General features: G+C 40.4%; 1 protein-coding gene across 1 annotated transcript in view; it reads right to left on the minus strand.

Annotated features, from left to right (window-relative positions):
* TOMM70 (translocase of outer mitochondrial membrane 70) overlaps positions 1 to 21644 on the minus strand; it is a 35746-nt gene extending 14102 nt beyond the window's left edge. Inside the window, exons 1-5 of the mRNA XM_084801244.1 lie at positions 19809 to 21644; positions 5699 to 5872; positions 4007 to 4133; positions 2257 to 2366; positions 677 to 825 (exon numbers count right to left, since the gene is read on the minus strand). Of these exons, the coding sequence (XP_084657370.1) occupies positions 677 to 825; positions 2257 to 2366; positions 4007 to 4133; positions 5699 to 5872; positions 19809 to 20138 (890 nt within the window). The 5' untranslated portion in view covers positions 20139 to 21644. The remainder of the gene's footprint in view (positions 1 to 676; positions 826 to 2256; positions 2367 to 4006; positions 4134 to 5698; positions 5873 to 19808) is intronic.
* Between the last annotated feature and the right edge of the window lie 5063 nt (positions 21645 to 26707).

Here is a 26707-nt window from a genome sequence, read left to right on the forward strand (position 1 = left end):
AAAATGCACACACCTTGCTGTAATTATGCACATTTCCTGAAAACTCAGCTCTGCTTTACTGCAGGGAACAGCATTTCCCTTCCTTCCACACACATTAATATACACCCAATTAGTAACACTGCTACCTCACATCAGGGCGGAGTTACCCTAACCGAACCCACCAGCACTGATAAATATGAACAGGCTAGATCTATCAAGGTCTCCAGCCATAAAGGCACGTGTCCTTTGATTTCAGCTCTCTATATTATCAAGCACAAGATTATCACTGTCCTGGACAAGTAGAAAAAAAATTTATACCATTCCTAAGCATTCATTCATCAGTTTACAAATTACCCTGCTTAAAACATCTGGAATTTGGACTACATATAATTTAAGGTAGCACTCTTAATTCAAATTGTCTGCCACCTGCACCAATTGACACTTAAGGGGTGTTTTCTTGAAAATTTCACTAAGACTAAAAAAGCAGGGTAGATTCTGACAAAAAGAAAAAAAAAATCTTAAGTACCAGAGAAATAATAGACATCTGTTAGAGAGGTATCTCTATAATAATTAATAATATACAATTTAAGGTTATGTTTAGTTACATCTGTACATGAACTGTGAACCTATTTGTGCTCCAGGCAAAATTTCCTGGCACCAAAGCCCATCCGGCAAACACTGTGCTCGGCATACTTACTTTTCTTTTACTTCTAAAGCTTCTCCTTCCTTGTCTTTATCTTCGTCAGACTTCTCTCCTTTAAGCATTGGTTGAGAAATTATATCATCCGTGAAAGAACTAAAGTAAGATTTAATAAACTGTGGAGATGGCATCAGAGGCTCACGGTTCTGAAATTCAATCATGTTAAAGCTTCTTTTTAAAATGAGAAAGCTCTAATCAAAGAAGCAAGTACAATGCAGAATAAAATGACTTATGACAAGTAGTTTTTCATATTAAATAACAATATTAAGCTCTAAGCCACAGAATAAGACTGGGAATCTAACATGTTTCAGAGGTAATTTTAAAGAATCTCATAATGAATTACTGGTGAAAGGCAAAAAGTTCTGAGCCCTAACACAGTTAGTTCTATTGCTCTTGGATTCACAGTACAAGTTAATACATGAAAGCCTATGCTAAAGAAACCTGCTAAGTATCATTTTGAGAAAGGGTCTCACTCTATACAGACTGGCTGGTCTTTAACTTGTAATCCTATTGTAACTGAATTATAGGCACCTGCCAACTAAGCCCAGCTGTAGAGATTAGTTACAAACATCAGCTTAGGAGAAAATGGAGTCATCAGTAAAGGAAAACGGGACAACTGCCTTAAAATTCCTGAAACTCAGCAGTGCATCTTTGGTGATTTTTAGCTAAGCTGACATTCTTCCAGCACTCTCCTTACTTTTCCCTTAGTTAACCATATTAGGTCTTTTATACTTAGTAACATGTGTTCCATTAAAATGAAACCCTTTAAGGGAAGGGACCGTGCCCTTTCTTCCTCCCTCTTTTAAAAAGAGAGGGTCTCATTTTGTAACACAGGCTGGCCTCACATTTGTGGTGCTCCTCCTACTCTTTTCTCCCAAGTGCTTGAATTATAAGAGCTGAGATCTGGGACCATGTGTTTGTGTCCAATGCTCTGGCACAAAACTTTGTTTAATTGTCAAATTAAACTATGTGACTAATGTCCATTGATATACCATATTTTCCAGCATAAAAGATGACCTCCAACTTTACTTTTTCCAGTTAAATATAGAGTTTGGAATATACTCACTGTATAAGACTACCCCTCTTCCAATGCACACCCTGTGCAGCCAACTCAGGTTGCAAACTCTGTATTTTAAATGGAAAGGTTAACATTAAAGTTGGGTGTTGTCTTATACACCAGAAAAGGTTTACCTTTAAAAACTAATGCTACAGAGCAGGAGTTGGCAAATAGGTTTCTACAAAAGATCAGGTAGCATACAGTTTAGGCACTGTATACTACACAGACTTTGCATACTTGGAAAATCACTCAACTGTGTTGTAGTGGCACAAAAGTAGCCCCAAACAATCTGCAAGCGGCCAACAGAGGCAGCAGACTGGATTTGGTCTCTGGGCTACTTTGTGACAGTCCCTAATTCATAAAATGAATTATGTTCTCTACGTACAGTTTTAGACTCACAGAGAATGGATATGCTATAAGAATCTAAGTTCTATAACTAAGTTCTAATTTCAATTGTTATCATACACAGTATTTCCAGTTTCACGCAGTACTGAACTATTACCAACTGACAGTAATTTACCTTATATTTTTCTTTGGCATTTTCTTTCCCAAGAAGTTTCAGAACTTTGTCAGCTAACAGCATGCTCTGTTCATTTTGGAACCCTTCTAATATACACACAGCAGTGACATCTGGAAATGAATGAAAAGTTGAATTATGAAATTATTGTGAGGATGGCCAACAGCATTAAATAAGATACAAATAAACTATAAAAGTCAAACAACTCAAAGCAAGACGGGACTGTTTCTTCAAGAAATTGTCAAACTGTACTTTGGTGGGGTTTGTTTTTCACCTGTAAAATGAATGGGCTTAATCCTGTTTACTTTCTGATGTCTCTCAATGCTCTAATATTCTGTAGGTAGCAAAGAATACAAGGAATCCAGAATATTCTGTTCTGACTAGTGACACGGTACTCTCACACCTTGCTATGCTGCCACCCAATTAATCCTCTTGTCTCGCCTCATATGTAGCTTTTTAAAGGCCTTCGAGTTATTCTGTCTCCAAAACTACCTTGCCACAGAACTCACAATCCCCCTCAAAATGCCAGTTTTATTCAAAATATTCCAGTAACAGCCGTGACCCCTCTTCCTAAGATCCACTCTTCACAACCCCACACCCCTGCTCTTCCAAACAAGCCAGTCAGCGAACTCTGGCTGAGGATAATGCCACTGTTCACTTCTCGCTCCATTTCTTTGATCTAAAACTCTAATCACCTCTTCTCTGACAATTATTACCTGCTAATAACTCCAAGGTCTAGTCCAAAACTTAGCACTCCCACTTTAAAAACATTTTTCAACCATCACACGACATCACAAAACTTTTAAATTTTCTAACATGACCTGAAATATCCTCATCCTTTTAAAGAACTCGTTCCTTTCAAAACAAAACAAAACCCAAAAAAGCGTTTTAGGCTCAACTCAGTGATGGAAACTATGCTTTCCATCTGTATGTGACATCCTGAGTTTTATTTCCCGGTATCAACCCACAAAAGTTTTAAAAGACTAATTATGGCTAAATTTTATTACTGATGTTTATAAAGGACATGTGGACATGTACTGAAAGTACTTTTAGACTGTAGAAATTACACTTTGGTTTAGCGATCCATCACTTAGAAAAACGAACTTTAAAAGCCTGTGACCTATACTTTAATTGCAGTTTTGGAAGCAGATATGGCCCATTAGAGGCAGAAGAACATTTGTAGTATTTTCTGAGAATGACAATTCCACTTGGATATTTTATAGCAATTATAAAATTTGCAATCATGTAATATAATATCTGAAAATATGAAGGGCAAAAAGTATTTTCCTTAATGACTCATCTCCAAGTTATTTCACATTTATACAATAAATCAGTAAAAATGTGTCAACACTAACCTGCTAAAACGACTTTTCTGATTTTCTTAGACTTAATACCCATTGATACTTCCTGAGTTGAGGCTGGGCACGGTGGCACACACTTTTAGTCTTAGCACTTGGGAGGCAGAGGCAGGTAGATCTCTGTGAGTTCGATGTCAGCTGGACTACACCGTGAGTTCCAGGAGAGTCAAGGCTATGAAGAGAGAGACCCTGGCCCCCAAAACCCAGTGAACAAACAAATAAATACCTCACAATGGAAAACTGAGATAGAACTTATGTACCAGTAACTTTAATTTAAATTAGAGAACAAAGTCTCAAGTGGGGAACAGTTTAATAGTGAAAGACAACTGGCCGGTTTCTGCACTCACGAGGCAGTTTCACAGGCATTTTCCTATGAAAACACAGACACACCTCACCTTCTAAACACTCCTTCTTATTGTCTAGCTTCTCATGGGCCTTTGCACGTCTAAAGAGAGCTTTCACATATTTGGGGTTAAGTTCAACAGCCTTTGTACAATCCTGCGCCACCTCTTTCCATTTTTGCTGTAATTGAAAGCATGAAAAGAAAAAGAAAAAAAGTTACACTGAAAACAGAACTGTTCATCAGAATTGAGTTTTCCAAACTAATAGCTCCAATATACTAAATCTCAACCAATCTCTCTCCCTTTCTCTCCCGCCCCCCCTCTCATATGAAATAAAGACACTATCCTAGATTTTTAAAAATAGGCTCTCTTTCTACATTAAACCTACTTGTGGCTTTGCGCCCACAGCAAGTTTTTCTCCTTTCTCACTGGTGATCTGGATCCACACCTTCGCCACAACCTTTACTCTTTCAGCTACTCCTTCTCTGCAAACCCCAGCTCTCCTCTGAACCATCCCCTGACAAGGACTCATGCTCAGACTGTTACTCCTTATAGTTATACTACCCCACTTAGCAGCAATTTGCTATTAGTCCACCTTGCCGCCTGACTTGCTACCCACTACATTACTGGCTGCCCCCTCTCTCTATTTGGCTGAATACTTCCTTATATTTGATTGCTACATGCAGAAATCTCCAAAGACTCACCTCTCCTCCCTATGTGATTGTCTGGCTTCAAATAACATCTAAAACCCAGGTGATTTACGTTAGCTCTAGCCAGCTAGCAAATGTGTGTTAACTATCTCCTTAGCTGTCTCTCTCTTCCTCCACCCTGAAATTATTAAAATTCTTGCTTGTCTTCACTTTCCATACCCAACACAATAGCAAATTTTGCTATTTTTCAGCTTTCCTTTATGTGTTGTGTAGGCTATGGCAACAATATACTTACCTGGTCTCCCTGTCACCCTTTCTGATGCCAATATATTCTTGATAGAACAGTAGGAAAAAAATCTTTGATGATATTCCTCCCCTGCCAAAATCCCTTAAATACTTGCACTGTACTCAGAACCAATTGCTAATTCATTTGTTTCACTTATTCCTCATTTTCTTCAGCCAAGGTCTTGCTATGTTACCCCCACTGGCCATCAACTCATGATCCCTTACCTCTTAAGTACTGAGAACACAGGAATAGACCGTAACACTTGGCTCAAGTTTAAACTCATTGCCTACAGGCTTTTCCTGACTTGGTCCCTGCTTACTTCCACTTTCATTTCTCTGTACTCAGAAACTTACTTTTTAAAACACCAGATGCTCATCTCAGAGTAAGTACATGTCTTAGTTTACCTATAACATCCTCTTTTCCACTGTTTTCATGCATAAGTCTTCCATAAAAGCATACAAAACTACAGTCTTTAATGAAAGATTGGATATACTAATATTAAAAACTATGCAAGACATGATAATAACAAAAGCATGCCACAAACAGTATCTGTAAAAGGAACTCATCTTTTTCTTCTGTTGGCATGTTATAGACACAGAGACCAAAAATGAACAAGTAGTCTCAAACTGTTGTGGAGGGCAGAATCATTATAAAACTTTAACCTCTGAATTATCTGATTTTATTAAAATATATAGAACTGAAATGAAAATTATTAAAATTTCAAATCTCCCTCAGAAAATGCATTAGATCTGAGTAGAATTAACTGAAACTTTAAACAGACAAACAGAGGAAATAACCTGGAATACATACCAACTGTTCAAAGGCAGCAGCTCTGTTCTGATAAAATGTAGAAAGGTCTACATTCTTCTCAGTAGGGCACAGACTAATAGCCTCAGTATAACACTGAATGGCTTGCTCATATTTTCCGGCCTTGAAATATTTGTTGCCTTTGTTTTTGGCTGCTTGGGCTCTATCCAGAGAGCTCTGAAATGAGAGAAAACAACTATTAAGAACTGACTGACATTCACGAATAAATTCAGACCACAGTGATAAGACAAGTTGATGAAAGAATATGGGAAGGTATGATTGTTGTTTACACTTCAAAACCACTATAGACTTTTCCCACCAAAGACTAACACATTAATGTATCATCTCTCTATCATTTCTGACATTAGAAGTGCTCATTTTAATTTTGCCAACCATATGGGTTGTTTCTCAGCTGAGATAATTTAAACCCCTTGTTTTGGAAAAATCTAGTTTCAAGTCTATGAAACCAGTCACCATAGCTGAGTGTGGTAGCACAAACTTGTAATCCTAGCACTAAAAAGTCTAAGGCAAGAGTTCAAAGCCAATGTAGGCTAGAGAGCAAGATTCAAAAGCAAATAGCAACAACTGGAAAAAAAAAAGAGGCCAACAGATCCTGAGATCCTGAACTTCCTATTTTGGGCAGTAGCAAGAAGGATCCTTACACCAAAGCAGAAGGGGTAGACAATGGTAGGTAGAGCAAGCCAAGAGAACAATAACTGGCCTCTCTCAGAATTATTATTGTGTTTTTGACTGGTTATGTCACAGTAAAGGCAACTCTGGCAGGCAAGGGTCGTTATCACCAAGATGATAGGGTCATGTCAAGCTGGATCCCTTATACGCCCCAGAGGACTTTGACAATGGTTGGAAACATTTCTACCATTCTGTTTTCTTTTGGAGGCACTAGGAGTCAAATCCAGGGCTTCCCACATGCTAGCAAGCTCCTGCTTACTCTCTGTTGCTCTTCTTTAGCATCGCCATAGTGGTAGGTTTTTGTTGTTGTTGTTGTTATTTCTAGTACAGTGTACAAAGAAGGATTTATGTGTAACTCAAACTGTTATACATAAAAATATAACCTAAACAATTTAAGCTAGACAATGCTAACAAGAAATATATATATTTTTAAAACCAAGATGTAGGCTAAAAGGAACCAAGAACACAAATTAATAGATGAATAAAAATCTTCTATTTGTCGCAAATCAAAATGACACTGAGATTCCATCTTACACCCATCAGAATGGCTAAGATCAATAACTCAACTGACACCTCATGCTGGCGAGGGTGTGGAAAAAGAGGAACACTCCTGCATTGCTGGTGGGAATGCAAACTAGTACAACCACTTTGGAAAGCTATCTGGTGCTTTCTCAGAAAAATGGGAATAGGGCTTCCTCAAGACCCAGCTATTCCACTCCTTGGAATATACCCAGAGGATGTACTACTACACAACAGGGACATATGCTCAACCATGTTCATAGCTGCCTTATTCATAATAGCCAGAACTTGGAAACAACCTATGTGTCCCTCTATAGAAGAATGGATAAAGAAACTGTGGTACATTTACACTATGGAATACTACTCAGCTATTAAAAACAAGGAATTTCCAAAATTTGTGGACAAATGGATTGAACTAGAAATTGTCATAATGAGTGAGTTCACACAGAAGCAAAAAGAGCTAAATGGTATATACTCACTTATATCGAGACACTAGTCCAAGGTGTACGTCCCCATGAAAAACTGTACCTACCAGAATAGTGGGTAAGAGGGGAGGACATCCTATTGAAACTTTAGGTGTGAGAAGCCTGGGAGAAAGAGGAAATAGAAGGATCCAGTGGGTCCTGGAAAACTATAGGCGAGTCTGGGCCCTGGGGTCCTCTGCAAACTGTGGCAACAGCCAAGGAAAAAATAGGCAGTAAACCTTGAACCCCTACCCGGACTAGCCGATGGACATTCTCCACTGTTGAGTGGAGAAGGAGATCTAACTTTCACACAAACTCTGGTGCCCCATATTTGAACATGTCCCTTGGACGGAGATGCCTGGTGGCACTCAGAGGAAAGATAATAGGTCACCAAGGAGAGACTTGATACCGTATGAGCATATTCAGGGGGAGGAGGTCCCCCTCAGACACAGACTTAGGGGAGGGGAGGGGAGTAGGGGGGAAGTGGGAGGAAGGGAGGAATGGGAGGATACATGGGATGGGCTAACAACTGAGATGTAATATGTATAAATTAATAAAAATGTATTTAAAAAAAATCTTCTATTTGTCAATAGATTTATTCAGCCTCTAAAAGCTTCCCAGTATAAGTCAGATAGCAACCATGAAACATATTTTAAAGATAAGTAGGTTATAGAAATATCCCACCTACAGCCCAGTCCTCAAGTATCCTAGGATAGCAAGGAATGCAGCGAAACACAAGCTTACTTAAAACCTTACGATTTTTGGGTGGGAGGCATATTCATGGGACTATGAAAACATGCTGGAACCAACATGCCTTTAATGCCAGTGTTTGGGAGGCAGAGGCAGATTGATTTATGAGCTGGAAGCCAGCCTAGTCTACTGAGCAAGCTCCCGGATAGACAGAGCCACACAGAGAAACCCTGACTTGAAAAAAGAAACAAAGCAACAACAACAACAAAAAAAAAAAAAAAAAAAAAAAGAGGGAAGGAAGGAAGGAAGAAGAAACCCCTTGTGTGGCATTTGGAAGACAACCATCAGGGTGATAGCTGGCTGGCTTGCACTTAGGCTAGCCTCATTAATCCCCTTTTCTCTATTGGAAAAAAAGCACAAGTCAGACTGCAATATGGCTGTGTCATCCTGAAGGGAGGATGGTCCTCTTTCCAAAGCACCACACAAAGAGAACTGCTAGCCAGGTGCGGTGGTGCATGCCTGTAATCCCGGGAGGCAGAGGCAGGCAGATCTGTGTGAATTCGAGGTCAACTTGATGTACAAAGTGAGTCCAGGACAGGTGGGGATAGGGGGAGGTGGGGTGAGGGGAGAGAGAACTGCTAACACTGAAAGAAGGTCAATGCACGAAGAGAGTCACCCAACTCAAACAGAAAACTATTATCCAATAGAAAACAAAAATCAAGCAATCAAACAAACAAAACTGAACTGCAAACGAGAGTGGATGTGGAGAAGCTGCTGGGCCAATCTCAGGGCCTTTTACCTGCAAAGCACAAGTTCTACTACTGAACTACAAAATGCCTACAATCCTCAATTAGACACCTTGAAAGGGAAAAAAGAGAATTATTATAACTAATTTAAAAGGGGCTGTGTTACAACACACACAGCTAAGGAACAAATTAAGTACAAGGTGTAACCAAGGAAGCTTTCAGAATGTAGTGAAAACAGGGCAGGGGTGAGAAGTTTGAAGAAAATAAGTTCCAACTCTATCCAGCAAGGTTATAGAAGTAAAGACATAGTTTAAAAGACTATAAGAAAATATTAAAAAACAAACACCACACACTCCAACACATTATGCTTGATGGTTGTTGTTGTGCATGCCTCAATCCCAACACTTGGAGGCAAAGGCTGGTGGATCTCTGTTAGTTCAAGGTCAGCCTGGTCTATGAAGCAAGTACAGCATAGCTAGGGCTCTGGTACACAGAAAAACAAAACAAAACAAAACAAAAAAATATGTTATGCTGAAACTCACAGCAAAAATCCAAAAAATATTTAAGTAGAAAAGAAAATCAGATTACCCATAGACGAAAAATAACAAGTCAGGTACAAACTGTCAACATTAGTTCCTAATAATCAATAATCTCAAAGCCCTGAAGCAAGACGTTCAATGTAAAATTCTGTAATTTGACAAACTAGTGCTTGAAGTTAAACACAACACAGACGCATACTACAGTATTAGTGCTAAAATGAACCTAGAGCAGATGAACAAGGGATTTTAAACAAGAAGGAAGAATGGTACAAGAGCCACAGTCATCACACTAATCAGCAACAATAAAAAATGTGAAGAGGTGAGTCTGATTAATTTTCAAATTGTTTAAAAGTAAAAGTAAATGCTACCTAGATAGATGGCTTAAAGCAAAATGACACAGCAACATCTTAGAAAGGAAAAAATAGGCACTATCAAAGTTGCTATAACACCAAAGAACGGGAGCTGTACAACACTTTATAAAAAGCTGCAGATGGAACATAGTCCTATTGACAAAGGTACAATTTGTATTATGGATCTTTGTGCTTAATAAAACTTTAAAATAAATAATCTTGACTGCCTTTGATAGTAAATAAAAATGAAAAAAAACATTATTTAGCACAGTAAATTTTCATTGTTTCTGAGTCACCAGAAGCTTACCTAATACCCTAAAGCATTAGGGGCTATTTATGTAGAAAAAAATGTGGCATAACTATTAGCATATTTCAGTTATTCAGTATTTTAACTACAGATTTCCAGATTAAATACAAAGAGCACTCACTGGCCAAAGCACAGACCCTTTCTGTTCACTGGGACAAGTAGGTAATGAGCTCTTCCTACCACTAACGTCTAAGTCTGAACAAAACTACAGAATGTGGGGAGGGGCAGCTGGAGCTGGGATTGCAGAAGATGGAGAAGAATCCGGACAAAGGGGTACAGATTTCTAAGAAAGAGGACAGAGTCTAAATGTGCTAAGCCCCACAAACTGATTCTCAGTTGGCTATTTAATTTTAAGAGTATGGGTGTGTTGCATGCATGTATGTCTATGCACCACATGAGGCAAAAAAAAAAAAAAGTTATCAGTCTTCTGGAACTGGAATAAGATATGGTTATTAGTCACTAATAATTGAACCCAGGTCCTTTCACAAGAGCAACAAGTGCCATCTCTCCAGCCCCTCATTAAATTTTATAATAATAATTTCCTTTTAAAATTATCCTGATTTCGCCGGACGTGGTGGCACACGCCTTTAATCCCAGCACTTGGGAGGCAGAGGCAGGCGGATCGCTGTGAGTTCGAGGCCAGCCTGGTCTACAAAGCGAGTCCAGGACAGCCAAGGCTACACAGAGAGACCCTGTCTCAAAAAACCAAAAAAATAAAAATAAATAAATAAATAAATAAATAAAATTATCCTGATTTCTTAAGTCTACTTAATTTCCTTATTGTAGTACTGGAAATAAATGGTATTCTCAAGACAGAGTTGAAAAATACGATCACATAGACAAACGAACTAGCAAGCTCTCCCATTATGATCCCTCTGCTTCTCCACTGTGGACAGCCACCTAACTACAACTGGGCGTAGCAGCAGGTCCACTAACATCATTTCACCCCTCTGATTACCTCAACTCCCATTATTTTCTGACCCATAGCTTTTCCTCAACAAAAATGCAGAGAAAAATGGCAACACAACATAGCAATGAAAAGCTACCTTTTTGTACACAATAGAATTTATCACAAAAAAACTAGAAATCAACAGACACTAGCCTTGTGCCACACCCAAACTAGGCTCCTCAGGCAAAAATTAAATGTACTGAGGGAAAAAGAGAAGACCTTAATAAACATTATAATCATTGTTTTAATACAAGGAGTTTTAATTCCACCCCACAGAAAGCTTTTTTGTATTACTTTTCAAAGGTAACTCCTTCACTGTCTACTCTCTTAAGTTACACTAAATACTTTTAGAATTAAAATAAGAATTAGAAAAAACACCACCTCAAAACAATTTTGAAAATGTTTTCACAAATGAGAGGTGAAGACAAGATCTCAAACATAATGGGAGCACCATGAGAAGCTAGTTCAGTTTTTTAATGTAGCCTACTGGTCTATTGAAAAGCTACCAAAGTTACTAGAGGAAACCACAAAGTCACTTAACATTACTGGAAGCAACTTGATTTTGGTAGTCTTTTTGGAGTGCTATAAACTTAGTAATTACGTTTGTATGAGTCTTTTATCACATTGAGTTTCATTACATCCTAGCCTTACACATGCAACTCTGGCAGGTTTAAAGAAAATTAATCTTGGTGGCTCAGTCACAGAAGGCATGCTGGCACTTGTGTAATCCCAGAAGTGGGGAGTCAGGGACAGGAGACTCCCTGGGGCTTCCTGGCTGGCCAGCCAGCTTAGTGTAATCAGAGTCCCAGGTCCCAGGGAGAGAACCTGTATTAGGAAACATGGTAGATGGGCTAGAGAGATGGCTCAGCAGTTAAGAGTAGTTGCTGCTCTTGCAGAGGTCCCAAGTCAATTCCCAGCAACCACATGGTGGCTCACAACCATCTATGCCCTCTTCTGGCATGCAGGTGTACATGCAGCTAGAGCACTTGTATACATAATAATAAAAAATAAATCTTAAGAAAAAAAGAAAAGAAACATGGTAGATTGGCTTCTGAGAAATGAAACCCAAAGTTGACCTCTAACCTTCACAGCCATGTGTGTGTGCATGTACACACACAAACATTAATCTCACCACAAACTAGCCCATACAACATCACCTGATAACCATCAGAATGGTGGCAGTTTAGCCACTTTGGCAATCCTCATTTAGTATTAAAACACAAAACTAAAGGGCTAGAGAGATGGCTCAATGGTTAAGAGCACTGGCTGCTCTTCCAGAGGACCTGAGTTCAATTCCCAGCACCCTTATGGCAGCTCACAACTGTCTGTAACTCTAGATCCACCCTCACACAGTCATGCAGGCAGAATACCAATGCGCATAAAAATAAATAGGAAAACAAAACAAAATAAAACCCCCTCAGTCCCTTAGAAGAATACAGTTTGAAGAGACTAAGTCATATGTATTCTTTCCTCAAAGAGGGCAATACAAGGACATACATTTAATCTCTGTAAATACTGGAGAGAACACAAGTAACTAAGGATGTTTCTTTGCCCCATCATGTTATACTACCAATTACTTAAAATTCCAAAATTCAGCATTTTCTACCCCGGATTTGAGTAAGTTCCTTATCCTCACAATGACTAATCAGCAGCAGCTGTGGCAATGTGATTCTGATAAATCAATCCAACAAATGTCTGGATCCAAAACTTAAGAGAGGATCATGGAAATGATGCATGAAGCAAGTTATTAGTTACTGTCAAAATTGTTTATGAAATGTTCTTAAGAGCTCCATCCTAAAGACATAAGAAGTGCACCTAAACACGTGCACTCAGTCCCATTCTATGCATAAAGGCCCGACAAAATTAAAAATATGCCCAAGGCAGAATTCAAGCTCCACGGATTTGACTTAACAACATGTTCCTTCCACACTGTATGGATGGCATAGCTGGCTTGTATTTATGAAGGATGCCTTATGAAAACTAAGAATCTTCATCAAAAGAATGCTTAAATTCCCATCCATTTGCCTGCCTGCACACACAAGCCAAAAACAAAACAAAATTAAACAAAGAAAATAACCGATGCTTATGCACTGGAGCTGAACAAGGAAAACAATGAGGTATGATGCTCACTACAGACTTATTCCATACGGATGGAACCACCAGCACAATAAAATCTTTTTCTTTTTGCCAGGAAAGTATAATTTAGTTCACTCTGTTGTGTGTTTGATGTTGGGGTATCACCCTCAGCTGCTTTTCGATCTTATTTTTGGAGACAGTGTCTCTCACTGAACCTGATACCCGTTTTGCCTAGACAGGCTGGCCAATGAGCCCCCAGGATGGATGCATCTGCCTCTGCTCCCTCAGTGGGAGGGTCTACAACTGCCTTCTACACAGAGCCTAGGAATCTGAGCTCATACTTGATCAGTAAGCACATTACCTTCTCAGCCATACATTCTCCAAGCCCCAAATTCATCACTACACATTTGGCCCTCCATATCCAAGAATCCAACAAACTGTGGAATGAAACTATTCAAGGGAGAAAACAGTAACAACAAAGAACCCTGCAGTCGGCATATGTTGTGACATATATGCTGTTGATATATATTAGGCCTAAAATGGATCTGCATCAGACCTTGAATCTGTATTACACATACATACTTTTGTTTTATTATTCCAAAAATATTTACCTAACATCTACTGTGCACTAGGTATTACAGAAATGTCGAGATGACTTCAGCATGAGTATCATATAAAGTATGATGTATACTTTATACAAACACACACACACACACACATAAATAAGGCACTCAAGCGTCATAGATTTGGCTAGCCCTAGCTCCAATCCTTTTAGGCACAGAGACAGTTATACAACAACCAACAGGGTAGTCTTAATCCTGAAGGAACATGCTACACGCTGGTATAGAAAACAAGTAAATGGCCACTTATCAAATTAATTATAACTAATCAAGTACTGAAATTCGAATCTACATAAGAAACACTTAAGTGCCAGGTGCAGTGGCACACCCATGTAATTCCAACACTTGGGATCTCTGTAAGTTCGAGGCCAGCCTGGTCTACAAAACGAGTCCATGACAGCCAAAGCTACACAGAGACACCTTGTTTAGAAAATCCAAAACCAAGAAAGAGGAAACACATAGCTGACAACATTATCAATCAGTCCAAGGAACAGCAACTACACACACACACACAAATGGGGTAAAACAGAATCAAAAGCAAGTACCTCAGGCTATACATTTAGGAAACAATGAAAAGCATCGAACATGTCTTTTCTCTCTTCAACAACCTTGACTATGCATTAAAATTTGTCAAATAAGAAACAAATATCGGGCCGGGCACAGTGGTGCAAACCTTTAATCCCAGCATTTGGGGAGGCAGAGGCAGGAGGATCGCTGTGAGCTCCAGGCCAGCCTGGTCTACAAAGCCAGTCCAAGACAGCCAAGATAACAGAGAAACCTTGTCTTGAAAAACCAAAATAAAACCCTGTCTCAAAAAAACAAAAAACAAACAAACAAGCAAAAACGAAAATTAAAATAAAATAGAGCAGACTCCAGAGTAAACAGGTTCAAGTATCAAAAGCAGAAATAAACTCTAGTACCTTCTAGATAAGGAGACAGGAGCTGGAAAGAAATAAAGGGAGATACAGAAATATATAGGGAGGATAGAACAAAAAGTAGATTATTGGATCTACTCCTCAACTTAAGGCCTTGTTACTCACAAATGTTATTTTTCATTCATTAGTATAGAATTTTGTATATTGATGGAAAATAAGTTTAATATTGATATGTTGGTATAGAATTCAAATTTAAGATTCTTCTTCACACACATTACACACACACACACACACACACACACACACACACACACACACACACACATTTCTGCTCTAACATGCAGTGGAACCATGAGCCTCTGGTGCTCCTTCCTCTGCCTCCTGAGTGCTAGGATTATCAGCACACACCACACCTGCTGTCATGAAGTGCTGGGATCAAACTAAGGGCTTTGTGTAAGCTAAGGTAACCAAACCTTCTACCAACCAAGCTAGAACGTCCAGCCCTCTCCTGTGTACTGTCAATCATCTCTAGATACCCATTACCTGGTACAATACAAGTGCTATGTAAATCATTACTGTGCTGTTGTCTAGGGAATGGTAAGAAAAATAAACTACATGTTCAATAGTTGTGCAAGTCCCCCCAGGCTCCAATATGATCCTCCATTTGTTGGACGCAGGATGCAGGAAACATGGACAGAGCTGACTGTAATTTAAAAACAATAAATAAATAAATAAATGGCAGTAGCTACTCAGCTGAGAAATGATAACAATGGGGATTAAGACATGATATTCCTGCTTTTATTCACTGATTAGACATGGAGAAAAAGACAGTGATGACACCTAAGGTTCTGTTTGGGACTTTTTGTGTGACATTCCAACTAAGAAATGATTAGGAAAGAGAAGAGACTAAAATACTTGTAAGACAATTGAAGAGTCCTTTAAGTTAGACCTTGTGAAAAGTCTGGCTAACATCCATGGAACTGGTAGAGTATGTAAGAATTCTTAAAACAGAACCCTAAAGGTTTTTAAAAGAAAAAAAAGGAGAAGAGACTGGAGATAATATTAATAATCAATGATATTTTAAAAAGATAAAATGAGAAATATGTGTCTTAGCAACAGAAAAAGTTATTAAGAGGGCAGGGTAAAATATTACTAAATGTTAAGAAAAGTATTAATTATAATAGGAGTGTCACCGGCAATCCATGATAATTTTTTTTTAAGTGACTAGAGTTAGGCCTGACAGTGTATGCCTTTAATCCCACTACTTGGGAAGCCAACTCAAGCTCTCTGAGTCTGACCAGGGCTACACAGCGAGACACTGCCTTTAAAAAAAAAAAAAAAAAAAAAGAGGGGTTAGGTGTGGTGGTGGAGACAGCTTAAGAGCAGAAACCACTGCTCTTTTAATGGACCTGCATTTTGTTGCAGCACCCATGTGAAGCGACTCCCAAACGCGTCTAGCCTCAGCTCCAGCGGCACCTTCACTCATGTGCGTATAACCATACTTGTACCCACACAAACACGTAAGTAAAAATAAAATAAAAAACTAAAGAAAGAAATTTAGGGAAAGAGAACAATTATGGTTCCCAAACACTTTATGTGGGATATTTGTATAATGGCTTAAAAACCTTGAACATTATAACTATTACAACTGTTAAGAGCTATTTTCTCTTAACATTGAATTTAAAGCATAACTGAATAAAAAGTAACTATGAAATTAATAAATTTATGAAGTCAATACTGCTACTAAACTAATGCACATTTACTAGTGAAGCTTGGATGTCAGGCTTAGCGTGCAGTAGTTAAGTCATTTGAGGTAGCTCAAATCTAGAGTGAGAAATGTCATGGATAAAATAAGCAATCATCCAGTTTTGAAAATCTGTAATTCAATTTTGAAAAAAAACTAGTGGATAAGATGGAACACTGGTAAATTTTACAACTGCTTAAATAGAATATGGTTTAATGCTTAAACTATAAACTGTCAGATGTTTTCTTTAATGATTATCTTGAAATCCTCATTACTTAAAACCAACATAAATAGCAGTAAGTGGATATGGCCCACATCACACACATAAACATCTATCACTAGTTCGTTTTACATTTGGGCAAGCGTAAGTCCAAAGACAAAACTAAAAAGGTTTTCCGTTCAATCTGCTAACACTGAACCCTGAAAAGACATTTATTTTCTGACTCCTTAATTCTCTTAAAACGTAGTTAGTTATTGCTCACCTGGAGAAATAACACAGCATCAGAAACCTAGTTTTTCCTTTAGCTGGCACAAACGCTTATCTATTCAAATGCAAAGGAGTTTCTCTAACCACAGGTAATATATAAATTAGGATGAACAGTCAGTTACATTCATAATGACTAAGGAAAATCATTTTAAAATGTCTGAAGTAAAAAACAGCCATAAAAATGTATTGTTAAGCCGGGCGTGGTGGTGCATGCCTTTAATCCCAGCACTTGGGAGGCAGAGCCAGGCGGATCACTGTGAGTTCGAGGCTAGCCTGGTCTACAAAGCAAGTCTAGGACAGCCAAGGCTACACAAAGAAACCTTCTCTCCAAAAACCAAAAAAAAAAAAAAGTATTGCTTACTGACAGCTAGGAGTATACATATCCATTAAAAAGTATGAAGATTTGTAATGTCGCCTTTAATTCCAAGCAAGATTTCAGGAACACATTCTTAAATTCTACATGGTAAGGTAAGAAAATGGTATATACAAGTGTTTTACTCAAGTTTTGTTTTGGAACAAATGTAATAATCATTTTAAAGCAGTTCAAGTTACAGACAATTCAACAGAAGTCAGGTCAATCAAAATTATTCTTTATAAAAACTATAAGCCATTTGTAAACATGAAAATCATTAGTACGGCTGTAAACAATACTGCAATACTGAAAAGGGAAATTAAAGAAATCTAAATTCTAAATGAGAATTTACTAATTCTTTCAGAACCATAGTACAAGCACGGCTGGAATAGGGGATGTGCCTAAAACTACAGTGTAACGCTCAAGCAAATCTTATATTGAAAACTACTCTTACTTTAAATCATCTGCACACACACACCCAAGTGCAGATAGCCTTGAAGGCTGGAGGTACGGATCCCTTTGGAGCCAGAATGATAGGCATGAGCTGTCAGACATGTGTGCTGGGAATCAGATTCTTGTCTTCTTCAAGGACAGTGTGCATTCTTAACAGCTGAGCCTCCTCTCCTGGCCAGCTCCCCTTATTTTTAATTCAATCTTATTGATGACTACTATAGAACTAAGAAGTTTTATGTAACTTTCATTTATCTACTATTACAGATTAAAATTAAATAGGAACTTCATATATGAAACTTTCACATGTATAAATATCATATATGGGAACACTAACAATAACTAATAGCTAATCATGACAACCACCTTCACTGGCACTCTCAATCAAACCACTTCTGAAATAGGCACTTAGAAGCTGTTTTTGCTAAAAATGCCTTTAAATGTCTCACTTTGGCACAAAAGGTAACTGAATAGTAGGACAAAAACTTAAGTCTGTATTCATTTTATGTCTGTTACCTTCAGCTCAACTAACTGCACAGAGGCTAAGCCATTGTCATTGGCCTTCCCCCCCCCCCCCCCCAAGTCACCTTGGATTCCTGGAAGAACAAAACTTCAGAGGGCAGAGCACCCTTCAGATGAGAGTAATTACCCTGAATGCTGAGCCCACCACGCCCTGGAACTCAGGTAATCATCTTGTAGGAAGCAGCCTAATCCCCTTGGGAGCCCTTCACTGAGCCCTCCACACCCCTCCTGCAGGATCAGACCTGAGGCAGAGGCCAACCACACCACTTCTTGACCAGAGCTGCTTAATTGTGCATACCTCTTGCCCAGATTCTCCCTCTATTTAAACCTTGAAGTTCTTGTGAGTAACCTAAAAACAAACTTTGGGGGTTACTGGAACCTTCTATACACTCCTCTTTCCAATGTGGCTGCACTAAACAAATCTCTGCCTTTTACTATTACTTATCTCTGTAACTGGCTTCCTGGGGTTGGGTGGCCCACATAGCTTGCTGGAGCTGCCAGGGCCAGGCTTTCATCCTAAAAACTCTGGCTTAACATTGTTAGCGCTGGGTGAACTAAAGGGACTCAATATTTTAATCCTCTTAGCCTACTAGGATGAGAGTGAGATAAACTGGCCTCATCAAAATAACAGTGCTGGACAGGCCAATCTAGAATGACATATCCTCAGTTCTCAAAGATCACCGTTCCCCCAACATTGTAATTCCTAGTTAGAAATGTGCTGTTTAAGTTCCCCACAGGAGAGAACCAGCACGCGGCAAACACTATCCCTAAACATCAGAACTTGCTCTGCATCTGCTCAGTGAAAAGAACAACGCGCCTTAACGACTGTCACTCACGGACAGTATACAGTTTTTCTCATGAACGTAACTGTATACAGGTTGCACGTGTATAAGGGATTTACTTGTGCATATGCCTGGGAGCCATTTAAGTTTCTCTGAACCCGACTCACTCTGGTGATAACACTGTACAACTCCAGACCCAGATAAAGTCCCTTTTGCTTCAATCTCTGGCCGTGCCAATTCTCTACTCAGGTGTCAAACTTGTCAAAAAGATTTACTAGTCAGATCACCAGATCAGATAAGCACTTCACCACTTGCTTTATGAGGTGCTATCAGGCTTTTTGGATACATCCAGGTGAAAGAAAAACACCTAAGATGTTTTCAGTCCAAGTGTGTGTGTGTGGGGGGGGGGAGGTGCACCACCATTTTACTAAGAAACTGGCATATTTCCTATACACAAAGCTACCTAATGAGTTTTTCCCCCCCTCCCAGTTTTGTCACTGTAATTGCTCATCCTCCCCCTTCAGGAGAAAATAACTCCAAAAGAGGAATGGCTTGTTAGTTATTAAACAGTACTAAGTTCTGACCTCGGTAATCACAAGAACTCACGTCACAACGCCGATCCTTTCGTGAGATTTACCTTTCTTCGCTTAACAGAATTACTATGTGTGTACATCTTCCCATACACCGCTAGAGATAAATGCTGTGTCACGAGAAGAAAACCAAAAGATTCTGCCCTTCGCTGAGGAACATCTCTAAGCTAGCCTGTCCCGAGCTGCTACTCTATTCCCTATTTAAAAAAAAAAAAAAAAAAAACAAAACAGAAACGACTCTAAAGTCCTCTGAGGCCACAGGGCAGTTTCCGACCGGTGGGAGGGCCCCTCACCCGCACAACGGGTCAAGGAAAAACTGCATCCGCTCGCTTCCACCTCTATGCTCCGGGTGGCTTCTCACCATTTCCAGGGAGTCACCAGAACCGTCGGGGTGGCCGCTGCCCAGGGCCGGACTGGCCCTGCCCTCCGGGGTCTTTCGTTCACTGTTTCGCTTCAGGCCGCCGGCGTCGCCCCGGCCTCCCGCCTCGCGGCGCCTCCGCCTTCGGCTCCACAGGTACACAGCCCCAGCACCCAGCAACAGGGGCGCGCCGATGGCCAGCGCCACGTGCCACCGCGCCAGGGTCCCCGCGCCCGAGCCCCCCGTCCCGCCGCCACCGCCCACTCCATTTCCAGAACCGGGCGCAGCCGCCGCCGCCGCCATCGCCGCCTCCACGGGCTTAGAGGCGGCCATGACGACTGTCCTCCGCCGCCGCCGCCGCCGCCGCCGCCGCCGCGCCGGTCGCGGGCGCCACGGTCACCGGGCAGCGTGGGGAGGAAGCCGGGAGCGTGGAGGGAGGCAACGCGCGAGCGAGCACGCCAGGCAGCAGGAGCGGACGACAGAAAAGGGCCAGAGGTCACCGGAAGCCCGGGGCATGCTGGGCTAGACTCGCGGCTGTGCCCGCCTCTCTCGGGTGCACAGGGGAGAATCACTTCCGGGGTCAGAAGGCAGGGTATGCGCCGGGCGTTCTGGGTAGCCTTTCCATTTCCTTTGGCAGGCGGTTGCTTAAAATCACTTGGGAGGTCTTGGCCCTTCCTTGACAGCTGACCTCTTCTCCAGGATGGAAGGACCGGTGGCACTGTCGCCCGTGGGGCGAGGAAGGGGCGCTGTAGACAGCGATTTCGGGGTGCGCGAAGGACAGCTCCCAGTAGCGTTGTGAGTGGGCGGGATTGCTGAAGCACTGTGAAGGTGATTGGCCGGCAGGAATGATGGGGCCGGCCTCCCAGTTGATAGGTAGGTGTGAGGATCCGTTTAGAGGTCGTGGCTTCCTTGGTACCTGTTAAAGACTAAAACCGTTTGAGGAGAAGGTGAGAACACTATGCTGTATAACTACTCAGCTTCGTGTCTCTGCAGCATTCAGATTGTCGTTTGGACGAGTTTATAGGTTCTGGGGTAAAGGCAGAGGGCAAAGACTAGATGGAAACTGGGAAAAGACGTGGGCTAATCGAAGTGATTTGAGGATGTCTGTGCGCCCCTGCTGCAACATTTACTAAGGTGATGAAGTCTGTTAGCAGGCTTTCCGGGCGAAGGTGTTCTTCAGGGACCCTGTATCACTGCAGTCATCCGTACATATGCATCCAGATACATCCAACCCGTGCCACCTCCCCTGGAGCCCATGTGCAGGTCACAACGCTCCAGTCTGTTCACTTATTCGAAGTAACTTTTTTAAACCTTCGTAAACGCTGGGTCAGGTCTCAAAAGATGAAAATTACCCAGCAAAATGTTTGGAATTCACATTATTTTCAAGAAGAATAAACAAGCATGAATAAATAAATGTTCCAGACCATGGCTCTTCAACTCAGGTTTGAACACATCCTTTTGTCAAACAACAACAACAAACCATAGGTGGTCATTCGGCTTTTAAGTACCACGGAATGCTCAACATAACAGCACTTCATGAAGATACCAACATGGACTGAGGAAAATAGAACGACCCAGTTTGAAAGTTAAGGGCCATGCCTTTTCTCTTGCTTCATGTTGGTTCTCAATAGTGAAATGTTTCGACTAGCAAAAGTAAAAATGACATTCAGTGTGGTTGAATTGGATCAAATAGAGATTGCTGTAACACTCTACTGATCCCCAAAGCGTCAAAAGTGGAATCTCTTGCCCTCTAAGCAATCTTGACCTTTTCAGAACAACAACAGAAGGATTATCCCACTATAACGTCACATTTTTTTCTGTGATATCTTGGAGGATTATAGGTTCCCAGTTTGAATAAACCATTGGAACCAAGACATACTTGAAAGATTTTTGCCTCTATTTTGTGTGTGTGTGTGTGTGTGTGTGTGTGTATTGGGTGCATCTATGCCATGGATCATGATAGGAAGCTTTGTGAGTCACTTCTGTCTTTCAGTCATGAGGGTCTTGGTATCTTTTATAGCAGCATCAGATAACAGTTTCCTTTCCTCCCCACTATACCACATTGCCATAGTCATGCGGTCATTGCTACTCAAGCTCATCTGTTCCTTGATGACTAGGAACCATGATAAAGTAATCTTTTTATTCTTGAGCCCCTTATTAAATTAGATATGTGATGGGTACCTGTTAGTTTATCCACCCAACACAGTGCTGGGAACACGTGATGCAGGCAGGATAAAGGGTTGGTAAAATATTTAATGAACAAGTTCCTAGCTGCTCCAGCTTTCTATGATCCCTGCCAGCGCCAGTGTTGCTGACCACAACTAATACTGGTATCAGCTAGGAGTCAACTCAATCGCGACGGTTGCTCCCCAAATGTCAGGTCCCGGCCCACTGGAAAAATTGAATCAGGGTTCACCTGAAAGAGGGAGTGGGGATTGAAAGTAGGATACAGAGACGCGAGAAATAACGAATCAAGTCAGGACATTTCTGATCAAGATTCCCTTTAATGCCCTACTAGTAAGAGTATATATAGAGCAAGGTCAATAGGCTCTGTTCTAATCTCACTCACCCTAGCCCCCACACAAGAATACAAATAGCCTGAATTGCTCCTTGTAGTTCTCTGAGTAGTTCCCTGTAAGAACTTCCTTGATCCTCTGGTGGTTCCAAGTTGGGACTTCCCTACTTCTTTCAAAGGTAAGTAGTCCAAGGATAGCCTGGAACATAAGACCTCATGAGGCAAAGGTCAGCAACTCGAAGGCCACAGGATGCTGCCTAAGCACAGTATTTCTGACATGGCCGAATTTGGCATCGTTTTCCCACATCCAAACGCCCCTCTTCCTTCACACGCCCCATCTCTGTTAGTTCCAGGCTCTAGTGTGCAGTGGTCCCTGGCTCTCACTTTCACTATGCCTGATTCCAATGAGACATTATTGCGCTGGGTTTTGTATTCTACTCATGATATGTAGAACCCCCATTTTCCTGAGCGCTCCTGATGATAAGTGTCTCTTGATCCTGATGGTTTCTGCTCCTTCAAAGTTTCATCAAATCTTCAGTTGAGTAGGTGGCACTACTTAACTTGTCAGGGGAATGTCACGCCATGATTCAATCAACTGGCTGCTCATTCTGCTGTCAGAAGCAGCCTCTGCAGTTATTTGCAAGGAGCCATGTATAGTAACCCTGCTCCCCACTTCTCCCCTGTGACTGATAACTGGCGTAGATCTTGTGCACCCATTTGCCACCTTTATGCCCACTCACAGGTCTATAATATCTTTTTATTCCTATTGACTTAGTTTCCTGCCACTCACAACATTTTATACCTTTTGGAAATGTAGAACTGCTTCTTGTGCTTTGTTTTGGAAAAAATTTAAATTACATTCTTGTTTTGTTTGCATATGTCTGTCTGTATGCGTGTGTGTGGGTATTCAAGTGCAATTGCACACATGGAAGTCAGAGGACAGCTTGCAGGAATTGGTTCTCTCTTTCCATCATGTAGGGCCAGGCTTCAGACTCAGGTTGTTGAGCTTGGTAGCAGGTGTGTGTGTGGAAAACAGAGGTCAAGTTTGGGTATTAGAAGTCCTCAGAAGTTCTGCACCTTGTTTCTTTTCTTTCTTTCTTTCTTTTTTTTGTTTTGTTTGTGTTTGTGTTTTTCGAGACAGGGTTTCTCTGTGTAGCCTTGACTGTCCTGGACTCACTTTGTAGTCCAGGCTAGCCTCGAACTCACAGCGATCCACCTGCCTCTGCCTCCAGAGTGCTGGGATTAAAAGCGTGCGCCACCACGTCCGGCTGCACCTTGTTTCCTGTTATAGTTTCTCTCACTGAAGTCAGAGCTCTTCAGTTCTGCTAGATTGGCTATCTAGCAAGCTGCAAGGATCCTCATGTCTCTCTTCCCAGGCACTAGGACTACAGGCCTGCGTTCCTAGCTCTGTATTACCACATGGCTGCCAAGGATCCAGACGTGGGTTCCATGCTTGGGCACCAAGCCTCTAATGACTGAGTCATTTCCTCAACCCACTTGATGGTTTTAATTTGCCTTTATTTAATAGCTAATGTTGAAAATACTTTCATAAACTCGTTATTTGCTTGTTTATCTTTCTCTGTGTTTATCTTTTCTCAGCTGTCTTTCATGAATTTGGCTTAATTATAATTAAATTATTTGTTTTTTTAATGTTGAATTTTGAAATTTATAGATTGTATATACTAGTCCTGAATGCAAGGTTTGTGAATATTTTTACTTGCCTTTATTTATTTTGTTTTTCCATCTGAATAAATTTTTGTCTTTATTTACAAGTTTTAAAATTAGAACATTATGTTTCATTATGACATTTCAAGTAAAATTTATATGAATTTCTTTTTTTTGATTTTGTTTTTTTGGGTTTTTTTTGTTTTGTTTTTGTTTTTTTGAGACAAGGTTTCTCTGTGTAGCCTTGGCGGTCCTAGACTCACTTTGTACAAGCTAACCTTGAACTCACAGTGATCTGCCTGCCTCTGCCTCTCAAGTGCTGGTATTGAAGGCGTGCGCCACCACGCCCGGCATGAATATTTATTAAATATTTATTTGATTTCCTTCCACAGCCTCCTTTTCTTTTTTAAAAAATGTTACACGTTTTGTTGCCCATCCTTTCTTCAGCATCTATATTTATCCTCTTGTAGTCTCCTTACTAGTTTCATAACCTGTACCCACACTGACCTCCCACGTTTGCACAGAGACATTATCAACTATGAACCATGTATGAGAGACAATATTGTCTTTCTCAGTCTGAGTTACCTTGACTGTAATACACTTTCTAGATTTACCCATTCCTGAAATTTCATGACTTCATTCTTATTTACAGATGATAAAATATTGTGTGTATGTACCTCACTTTTTTTCCTACTCATCTCTTACATCTAGCCTGCTACCATGTCCTATTATAAGCGATGCAGCAATAAACATGAATGTGCAGATGTCTCTGTGACAGACTATAGAGTCCTTTGGATCTATGCCCGGTCATGATATACCTGGATCATATGGTTATATGTAATGATTTCCATAATGGCTGTATTTGTTTATACTTCCCACCAGCAATGAATAAGAATTCCCCTTTCCCCATATTCCCGCCGACACTGGATATTGTGTCTTTTCTTTGTGGTAGCTCTTCTGATAGAGGTGAAATGGATCTGCAGAGTAGCTTTGAATGGCAGTTGTCTAATGACTGTTGATATTGAACATGGCTTGCTTGTTGTTGTTGTAGGTTTAACTTTTCTAGTTATATCCTAGGCATTAATCCCTTCTTTGAAGTATTTCCCATTCTATAGGCAGTCTACTTGCTTTGCTGATAGTTTATTTGCTGGGCAGAAAGTGTTTGATTTCATGAAGTCCTGTTAATTCTTAGGACACTTCCTGTGCTGCTGGCTTATCCCTATACCTATAACTGTGTCTGCAGTGGTTTCGGCATTTCAGGCTTTAAATTAAATTCTTCGATTATTTTGAATTCCTTTTTGTATAAGGTGAGAGATATGCAGTTATTTCCTTTCTTCTACAGGTGGATATCCAGTCTGCTTTTCCTCATTATAGTGCTTGAAACTGAAGTCTTAGCTAGAGAAATAAGACAAAAGGCAGATGTAAAAGAATAAAAGTAGGAAAGAAATAAATTGAAATATCCCTACTTGCAAATATCAACATCCTACATAACTCTATCAAACAACTCTTAAATAATAATAAGTTCTTTTAAATTCCAAAAATTTAGTAGAATTGCAGGATACTAAATCAACATACAAAAACTGGTGGCTTTTGGCCAGGTATAGTGTATAGTGCTATATACCTTTAATCTCAGCACTTGAGGAGGAAAGGCAGGTGAATCCTTGTAAGTTTCGGTGCTGCCTAGCCTACATAGTGAGTTCCATCACACCCAGAGGTATACCGTGAGAACCTGTCTTTAAAAAAAAGTAAATTAAAAAAAAAAAGCAGTGACATTCTTATATACCAAATAAATGCCAAGAAAGAAATTGGGAAACATATTTTGTTAACAATAGCTCAAAAAAGGCTGTGCAGTGGTGGCGCACACCTTTAATCCCAGCACTCGGGAGGCAGAGGCAGGTGGATCGCTGTGAGTTTGAGACCAGCCTGGTCTACAAAGTGACTCCAGGACAGCCAAGGCTACACATTGAAAACCTGTCTCAAATGACAAACAAACAGGGCTGGAGAGATGGCTCAGCGGTTAAGAGCACTGACTGCTCTTCCAGAGGTCCTGAGTTCAATTCCCAGCAACCACATGGTGGCTCACAACCATCTATAATGTGACCTGGTGCCCTCTTCTGGCCTGCAGGGGTACAAGCAGGCAAAACAACGTATACATAATAAGTAAGTAAATAAATCTTTAAAAAAAAAAAAAGACAAACAAACAACAAAAAAGAGGCAAAGACAGCATGGTGCTGCCACAATAGACATGTGACCAGTGGGCTGGAATAATACAGGCTGCCCAATTTAAATTATTTAAAATTGGTCATCATCGGGCTGGAAAGATGGGCGCAGAGGTTCAGGCTCAGAGTTTAAGAGCACTGGCTATTCTTCTAGAGGTCCTGAGTTCAATTCCCAACAACCACATGGTGGCTCACGACCATCTATAATGGGATCTGATGCCCTCTTCTGGCCTGCAGGTGTACATGCAAGCAGAACACTGTATACATAATAAATAAGTCTTTAAAAAATAAATAAATAAAATTGGTCATCGTCATTGTCCTCTTCTTCTTCCTCCTCCCTCTCCTCTTAAACTGGGGATACATACTGCTTTGGTAGCTTTTCTGGAAAAGCTGATATTCCTTCCATTGATTAGCTTTGTGCCATTTTCAAAATTCCATTGGAAATATATGTAGGTCTGTTTCTACTCGCTGTATTCTACTGCATTGGCCTACACATATATCCC

The sequence above is a fragment of the Acomys minous genome, assembly GCF_964271855.1.
Source record: "Acomys minous genome assembly, chromosome: 11".
Lineage (NCBI taxonomy): Eukaryota > Metazoa > Chordata > Mammalia > Rodentia > Muridae > Acomys > Acomys minous.